General features: G+C 39.4%; 1 protein-coding gene across 2 annotated transcripts in view; it reads left to right on the top strand.

The window, feature by feature from the left end:
* Positions 1-9,381, top strand: part of CIPC (CLOCK-interacting pacemaker) — a 9,609-nt gene extending 228 nt beyond the window's left edge. The window contains exons 1-4 of one of the 2 annotated variants that reach the window (XM_014941843.1): positions 313-821; positions 2,755-2,929; positions 3,871-4,040; positions 7,420-9,381. In XM_014941843.1, coding sequence (XP_014797329.1) covers positions 2,857-2,929; positions 3,871-4,040; positions 7,420-8,298 — 1,122 coding nt within the window. In that variant the 5' untranslated portion in view covers positions 313-821; positions 2,755-2,856 and the 3' untranslated portion in view covers positions 8,299-9,381. Of the gene's footprint in view, positions 1-312; positions 822-2,754; positions 2,930-3,870; positions 4,041-7,419 lie in introns of those variants that run through there. The other variant, XM_014941842.1, reaches the window with a different exon arrangement.
* Positions 9,382-9,390: the final 9 nt, after the last annotated feature.

Raw genomic sequence — 9,390 nt, 5'->3', positions numbered from 1 at the left:
TGCGGGCGGGGTCGGCCGTCGCCGCCGCTGCGGTGGGACGGAGGGCTCTGGGCGTCGGGGTTGGCACCCGGTGCTTCCCGCCGGTGCGCGGCGGAGCACCTGCCGGGCGGGGGGGGCGCCTCGGGCCCGCGGGTGAGCAGGAGGGATCCCACGCCCGCGTCTCCAGGGTGGCGTGTCTGGTTTGTTTATTTTGTTGTTTTGTTGTGTTGTTGTTGTTCTTGTTTTCTTCTATTTTTATTATTTTTTCCGTAAGGAAAGAGAAGAAGTTGTGCCACTGCTTCCCAAAGCTTCCCTTGATGCCAGGCTAGCAGATGGCGTGTTCTTATTTTACTTATTTCTAGCCTTCCTTCTGTTCCTAGTTCTGCTTTTTTTTTTGTTTTGGAGTTTAGTGTCGGTATGTATTACTTTCTCAAAAAAATGCATTTGTTTTGGAAAGGGCTAAGAAACAAAAGCGTGGATTGGAATTTAAACCTCAGCTCAAACCTTATCTTCAATTCCAGTGATAACATCTATTATGTAGCTAATACATAACAGATAGTTATATGTACATTATGTACTTAAGGCTTGCTCCATACCTATTAGCAGGCTGATGGGTGTGACTAAAGATGGAAAGTAAGAATGATGCAAATAGCTACAGAGGAAGTTCTCTTCTGCTGACCATTGTTTTGTCTTTTTTGTAGTTATATAGGCAGTCATCCTACCATCTCAGCATTGTTATCTAACATACAAAATTCATTACAGGAAGGACCAAGGCTCTAGATCTTGGAGTAGAATTCTAACAACCAGTTGTCAGGACCTTGAGAAGAAACTTGTCTTCTGAGGTAGATTATTCCAGAATGTCTGCAATGTCATTTGAAGTAGCTTTCACAGGATACTGCCATTAATGGGTTGCCGGCCTGACTATGATGCAGACTCCTGAATTCCTGTATTTGTAATTTAAATATACAGCTCTAACATGAGACACAATTTCAAAGGGTTGCTTTACAGGAAAATAATTTCTTCAGATAGTAGTAGGCATAATTTCTGCACTTCATCCTGTCATTTTTCTGTTAGCTGAACTCTCAGCTACCTTCTTAAAGAGAAGCAGAAACTTTGTTCTGTCTTTAGTAAGACAGTGTCTGCCTACCCTCAGGAAACAGTCAAAGGTTGTGACAAGTATGTAGTATGGGAGGCTGTAATGTAATTATACATTTTTCTGATTTTCATAGCTTTTAGTTTCAGCCTTCCAATGTTTTCATTCTGGGTGTGGGAAGAAGAGGGTGTTTCTAATGCCAAGTCTCCCAGAGGAGTGCATTGCACATATAGTTTGTGCTGTGCTTTTAGCAGTATGGATTTCTTGATCCCTGCCATGTTCTCTGATCACTTACCTTACTTTCTTTTCTTTGATAACTTATTTTACTCTTGAGAGTGAAACAGACTATTAACAAAACCACAGCTTTGCAGGTTCAGCTGTATTTGTTGCATCAGCTTCATCCAGCACAGCTGACTCTTTGGGATTCAGTTCCTGGGATGGCTATGTAAGATAATGGCTTTGTAAGATAAATATGGCCTGAGTAACTTTTAATTCTTGAAAAATGTTGTTTATGAATAGCTGTTAGCTGTTAGTTGTTTTTCCCTTTTTTTGCATGGAGAAACATCTCTAATACATTAGTTTTCTATTTGCATTTCATTCTTTGAATAATTTGAGATGTCTCCATTCTGAAAGTCTCCAATTAGCTCACTGGCAGTGTAAGAAGAGGTATGTGACTATCCCACTTGACTCAGAGGGGCACTGCTTTAATTGCAGATAACAACCATACACTTTGTGTCTGCTATTTTATCTCGGTTATCCATGTTGCTGAACTTCATAGAATTGGCCATTACAGTTTAGCAGATCAAGAAATCACGTGCCTTTTTCCCAGTTTTTGTGTGTGCAGTAAGGAACACACAAAAGTCTGACAGAATTCATAACAGAGTTATAGGTTACTTGCACATTGTGCTCTCCAGATGAATCTACCATGTACTTTATTCAGTAATTTTTGGTATGAAATGATTTTGCTTCAGATAGCTTGGCTGACCCGTGCTCTGTACTCTGACTTGCTCAGCCATTGAAGAAAGGAGCTGAATGAGACAGGTGCATTCTGCTCGTTCAACTGCATCCGTGTTTATTGATTCCATCAATTGATTCATTGATGGTATTCACAGCAGTAGTAAAAAAATAATTTTTTTAAAAAGTAATATATCTGTACTATATTTCTGCTTCAATTTATTTCTTTGTTCCTGAGCCTTTGTTTTTCTCGCATCTTTTAACATACCCTAAGGGACTCAACAGCCATGCCTAGTGTGATACTGTTCTCTTATAGTTTGTGCAGGAGACTGAAAGATTGGTTCATGGAAACTTGCCTGAAACTTAAAAGATCAACCTAAGGCAGATGTAAAGCTTTAATCCAGAAGATTCTACAAAGTACCGTGTTAGTTGATGCAAAGAGTTGTCGGTCTTTTCTACTTTGTAATGTGTTATTAAACATACATAGTTTAGAGAGTTTTGCAGGAAATAAACTGAGGTTTTATCGCAAGCCTTTGATAACCTAAAGGTGTGATAAACATCGCAAATGTAAAGCTGAGAGTTTAATAGAATTTTACAGGTTGCTTAACAGAAGCAGCAAACCTTTGATAACCAGATTTCTATAAGGACAAACATGGCTGCCTTTGTTGTCTTATACTGGTGAGAGTTTCTTTATTGAAGTCTCTTTTTGTTCTTAACTATTTTTGTAGTTCTTCAATGGAAAAGGTGTTAAAAACTGCCCGTGGCACTATGGAAGCATGGAGACAAAATAGCCATCTATTGAGACCCTCAAGGGACTGTTGGGCAAAGTGATGGAAATGAAGAGCTTGAACCATCGCTTCAGCATGGCGGCAGCTGAATCTGACAAGGACTCCGGATATTCAGGTTTAGAAAACCACTGCATTACCTTTTTTTTTTTTTTGTGTGTGTTATCTTGCTCATACTTTGTTTTTATTGGTGATGTTTGATAAATCTGACTCCAGCCCTTTACAGTTTGTGTCTCATTACCTGGGAGGGCCTTTGTATGCCAGACAGGTGGCATCTGCAATCATCCCACTGTCAGACCTTTTTGCAGTGGGGCTTAATGTAGCTATAAAGTTCATTCTGTGAATGTGAATGGTATGGGAATTTAAAATGTACCTAGTAAAGGAATGAATGGAAGAATCTCAGACTTCAGTGTCTGGAAGTGGGGATGGCAAAATTACTTTTTGTTCTTTGCTGTGATGAACTGTTGGATTATGCCGTCTAATGTCTCTTATGATTTGACCAGATTGTCAGTAGAGCCTGATAAACCGGAGAGTCATTGTTATAACATCAGTAGAATGTAGACACGGTGTGCTATTTCAATACTCAACAAAACTGTGCAAAGATTGCCCTTTAAAAAAAAAAAAGCTTCTACAGGAGACACCTGCTTTATTTGGTTTGTAGATAGAAGATTTCAAGACACAAGGTGCCTGCAGCATGGACTATGGCTGTGGCAATGCTGGAACCTGTCGATTTTTTTTATTTTTTTTTTTTTCTGCACCAGATTTTAGAGCAGTCTTCATGATAGCGTGTAGTCCCTTGGAGACTAACTACAAAAGAACAAAAAGTGATAGATTTCTTTGGGAGACAATATCTGCATGAGAACTGGCCTGAAATATAAAGCCTTTTATTAAAGGCTATATGACAGCTGTCTCAGCAAGTCTAATTTTATTGGTATTCCAGAACTAAACCTTATTGTTCTTTGTGGCTTGGTTGAAAAGGAAGCTGAATAGTAGAACTGAAAGGAGGTAGCAAGCATGCTGCGTGTGAAACAACTAACAACTGAATTCTACATCTGGCAGATGGAAGTTCAGAGTGCCCGAGTGCTATGGAACAGACTGACTCGGAGGATGTGCTGAATGCCTTGTGTTGGAATGCAGAGGATGGGCCCTGGCAATGCCCAATGACCACAAGCAACTCCTTTCCTGCGCTTTCTCCTATGGTCGTAATGAAAAATGTGTTAGTTAAGCAGGTAGGGAAGAAATAACATAACATATTGAAAAACATTGCATGTTCTTAATTTTTTTGTTTGGTTGGTTTTTTTTAATATTTGCCATCAATTTTTAAATATTTTTCCTTTCAAAAAGACTTTACAAAGTTGTTGCAGTCCAGAAAGGTAACTGGTAGCTTGAAAAGTTCTGTTGTGACAGCCTGTTCTTTTGAGAGGCACTAAAATAGAAAAATGTGAAATGGAGAAGCTCTTACTGCATCTACTAAATGCCTTTGTCTTAAAGGGATCTCCAGAAAATAGATCTTTAAGAATGTTATGTAAATAGCACCAAAGATCAAACCAACAAGTGAGTGTTTTTCTTTTTGAAAGCTGGTGTTTTCTTTCTCATTCAATAAAGACAGTAAAGTAGGATGTTAGGTTTTGCTTCCTGGATCCTAGAAGTGCTTTATGTGCGATGGGAAACACTAATCCAGAATGTTATAAATGAAAGAATTAAACCTGTATCTGAAGTTAGCTGTGGTTATTTTTACTTAAACAGTTCTTTGTCTTAACTGCATGGGATGGCTAACATTGCAACAATTACTTTCCCTATTTATGTCCTCCAGTGTCTCGCTATGTGTTTTTCCTCCAGCACATCTGTAAGACTCCTAACTTTTTCATTGTAACAGAAGATATGAGAGCTCCAAGTTCAAAGTACTCCTAGACCTCTTGCTCAGTACTCACACATGTTTTCTGAGCAGATGAAAATTCTTCAGCATTTTTTTATTAGAATACTTCTGAGAACACAGAAGGGGGGAAAAAAGAATATAGGTCCTGAATCTTTTTCAACTGAATCTGTTATGACAACAAGCAAAGCCTATTAAATTCAAATACTGTGTATCCGTACTTACACAGATACAGGTTTCTATCAGTATTTGGCAGATTATGCATTTGTGGGGGAGATGGTTCTGATCTCTGAGCATTGTGTTTTATCTTGACAAACCATTTTATTTTATAGTTGTGTTCCTAGGTGTGTGGACAAAATACTGTCTAAACAAATGCTGAAGTTTTCATATAGTAGGGAATAGGGAAGCTTCACCAAAGGTTGATGGCATTTGGCCCAGAGCTCAAAAATTAAACACTGCTTGCAGTGGTGGCCTAATGTTAAACTTCAGGTTGAGTTGCAAATGGTTAGGAGAAGTGTATATAGAATATAAATATATATATAAAAAAAACCTGGTAGTGTAGCAAGAAGGGTGTTTGGGGAGGAAGAGTTGTAGGTAGATAAAATTACCAGACTCGGTTCTCTTGAGCAGTGCATCATAACACCTCAGTCTAGTTATGTATAGTTAAGGACAATAATGTTAAATTGAAAAATGTTTACTGCAGTAGGCATCCAGATACTGCTGTTTATTTGCTCCAGTTTCAGTTTCAATTAACATCATCCGTCTGCCTTATAACCACTGTGATCCTGCGCAGTGATGGTTACCTGCTGTCCCAATTTCAGAGCTAACAATAATGTTACTAAAAAAAAAAAAAATCAAGCAGAGATTAATTCTCTGAAACAGTGCTGCTTGTGGCAAGGTTTCTGTAAGTCTTGTAAAAGTCCTTAATAAGTAGGAAGCCTTTTTAAACAAGTGATACTGATACATGCAGGATGTTAGCTTTCATTAAAAAAAACCAACACAAACCACTTTGCAGACTTAGTAAAATAAATGCGTCCTTCTCTACTAAAAATGAGAATTTGGATAGGAGAACAAGAGCAGAACACAATGTGACTGGAAAGGAGATAAAAAGGAGGTAACAGAGATAGGGGAAAAAAAAAACCACAAGAAGAAGATAAAGTTACCACAGCTCTTTTGGCCTCTGATTTTGGGGCTTTGCTGTGCTCAATACTGTACAATTATGCAGTAAATAACAACAACTGACTCCAAAACCTTGCTCCTTAAGTCTGCGTGTTCTGTCCAGTACGTGTGTAGCCATGGTATTTATATACTTCATCACTCCTAACATCTCCAGATGCTTTTCTTTTGAATGTGTTTGTCCTTTCTTCTGTGGCAACATAGTAAGATTTCTTTCTTACAAGTTTTATATCCCTATTCTGTAAGCATCTGGTCCACTGAACCAAGCAAATTCTGTGTCTCGGTGGGTAATTAAATCTCATCTCCAAGTCTCAGTGTCCTGATCAGTGGTTATTACCCACTGATCAAGTTCAAGCCTTTGTTGGGGGAATGGAGTTCAACAAAGCATGACTAGCATTTGTCAGTTTCAACTAGCATTTGCCAGTTTAAATCTTATGAGACTGGGGAAAGGAGATAAATTTCAGATGGCCTAGTGTAAACACAAATACATTTTATTATTTTTGGTACATCTAAAAACTGTGCCTTCAGCAGGCCTGCCAGTAGCATTTCAACTCATAAGGAATTGGAAGAGCAGCTGACCGTATATTAGTAAAATTGTAGTGGTGATGACTTAGATATCTTAAGTGAGATTTTTGCTTCAGAAAGAAACAGTATCTCTTACTATACCATGTGATATGTTTGGAGAAAAGGACACATGCTTTTTGGCCAGGAGATCTCATTAAAATCCACAGTGATGTATTTGAGGAAGAAAAAGTAATATCTTGTACAAATTGATGTATTCCCCAATACTGCAGAATATGGCTTGTGAGAGGGAGTAAAAACTTGGGCATTTTTCTTGAAATTTAATTCTTAAGGTTTATTAGTGTGCACCATTACACCAGAGGTGTCAAGTTGCACTTCTGTGGGCTTACAACAGTTTCTTTTTTCCTTGCATTGGTTGATATTCGGCATTTTTCTTCCTACTTCATGGTTTTAAATTATTGAAACTATGTATTGTACCTAAAATCGCAAGACTTACAGCTGTCATCTATTTTAAATAACCATTTCAAAAGCTTGCTTTAAGAGTAGAATTGACAAGATTAAAGTTGCTGCCTTTCAACAAAGAGCGAGTCTGAATTGTTCCTAAAATGTCTGTGCAATCTTTCTTTGACTCTCTTAAAATATTTCATAACCACAATGCTTAATTATTTTTCAACTTTTCTGTACTCTGTTGTTTGACCCCCGAGTCTGATCAGTTACATGAGCATGTACAATATAAGCATGCACTGTAATCCTCATTTAGGAAAGCACATATAAATTCAGATCTAATTGTTCTTAAATGTATTTGCTATTTCATAGTAAAAGGATTGTGGATTACAGCTTTGATCCTAGTGCTATGCTCTGTTGTCAGAAAAAGAGAAGGATGAGTTTTGTGGAAGACTGTTCCAAACATATTAATTGGACACTGTGTATTAAATACGGAGAAAGGGCACAATCTACCTGTTTCATTTAAGGTTTTTTGATCCTCTTCAACAACGTTGTTGTAAGACTTCTGTTTTTTCCCTGCTTGTGCTTCTCAGGGGAGTTCATCACAGCTCCAATCTTGGACTGTGCAGCCATCCTTTGAAGTGATTCCAGCTCAACCTCAGCTACTGTTTCTTCGTCCGTCAATCCCACCTCCCATTAACCCTCACTCTGTTGGGAAAAAGAGAAATGACTCCACTAACTACCTGCCCATCCTGAATTCTTATCCAAAAATAGCACCACAGCCCTGCAAAAGAGATCACTCCTTTGATCCAGAAGACCGTCAGGAAACCAATTGCCATAAACGACTCTGCACAGAAGCACCCAAAATGGAGACTTCTCCTGTATTGAGGAGCACAGGCTTGCCTACTAGTTCTTTTGCCCATCTACCAGTTAGCTTTAAGACTCCTCAGGATTCTAACCAGCAAAGTTCTTCAACTCTAGTGACGAGTGGAAAACTGTCAGCTCTTCCTGGTTTTCATCGTGTTTCCAGTGACACTCAGAAAGTGCCGGGTTTGACTCCCCTTTTGCCTTTTGGAACTTTGCAGGCAACAAAGTGCACCCCTCACGAGAGTGAGAGTGCAGCACAGGCTACGATGCAGTCCACAGCGTGGAGCCCCCCGTTGATACCAGAAGAGATTTGCACTACTCCTGAGCTGCTCTTGCAACAGCAGAGCAAGTGCAGGCGCTTTCAGAATACACTCGTCGTGCTGCGCAGGTCGGGATTGCTGGAGATCACTTTAAAAACCAAGGAGCTCATTCATCAGAATCAGGTGACTCAGGCTGAGCTGGACCGGCTGAAGCACCAAACACAGCTTTTCATAGAGGCAATAAAGAACAATGCTCCACAGTCGTGGGCAGAGCTAGAAGCATCTCTAACGGGATCTGATAAAGCTGATAGCAAGCTTGAAGACTCTGCTTACTCCAACATGTAGTGAAAAGATACACAGGTGTTGGTGAAGTTATTTCTGTGCCTCCTATTTCCTGTCTCAAGCTTTTGCTTGAGCATTTTCTGAGTCCAAGGCTTGTGAAGTGGCATGCCATTAACAACTTGTCTACAGAGCCAGTTGTGGGACTGGAATAGCATGGTGGGGTCTTGACAGAATGGGTACTTACTACTTCACTGTGACCTTGAACTCCATGCTAACTCTTTACTTCCTTGGACTTGAAAAGCTTGGATATGCTCTGCTGGCATGTCCACATTCTTGCAGTGAAAAGACAGTAATTTTCAGTATTCTGCAAGCAAGCATCTTCCTATTCCCATCTTCAGATAGTCAGTTCTGAGAACGGAACAGCCGAACAAGCCCCAGTATTGGGCCATCATCAGCTGCAAGTAGATGAAGGGAATTGGTGTGAGGAGAGGAAACTTACTTCGGTGGGGTGGTATCTTTAGGCTGTCCCTGTCCTTTGTTGTAGCAGAGAATCTTGCTTTGGGGTTTTAAAGCATTTGAATTAGCAGAGATCTCCTTGCGCTGAAGCAGCATTCTATATTCATTGCAGTCTTTGGTCAAAGTGATGACTGTCTTACGACCCAAGTGAAATGACGTGTTCCAATGAGTATGCTTTTGATTTTGATCTGTACAGATGAGTGAGTGAAATCACAAGGCTTGCACTGTATGTGTTTATTCCAAAGCCATATTTATTAATGGTTAACAAGTGTACAAGGCAAGTGGCTTTGGATTTTCTCAGTAGTGAACAGATTAAACGCTGTTATTAAGGACTGCAGTGACCTTTTTTTAAAACAGTACAAGGAAGATATCCATTTGCCAGGATTAATTTGTCAAGACTTAGTTACATATTATTTGATATGTATATCTTTAGTTTACAAGCCTAAACTCCTCCTTATTTTTTTTTTCTGTGAAATCAGATTGCTAAGTATAAAAAAAAAAAAAGGGAGAGGTGAGAGGAAAAGGAGCATAATGGCTTTGGTGAAACAAGTCCCTTTCCCATCCCCCTTCCCTCTCTCTTTTATGTAGGGAAATCAGATTAATGTACATACAGGAGAGGGAGGGAGGAAACGGGGGGGG

This window comes from Calidris pugnax, unplaced genomic scaffold, assembly GCF_001431845.1.
Source record: "Calidris pugnax isolate Ruff unplaced genomic scaffold, ASM143184v1 scaffold56, whole genome shotgun sequence".
Classification (NCBI taxonomy): domain Eukaryota; kingdom Metazoa; phylum Chordata; class Aves; order Charadriiformes; family Scolopacidae; genus Calidris; species Calidris pugnax.
This window is presented reverse-complemented; position numbering and strand designations above follow the sequence as displayed.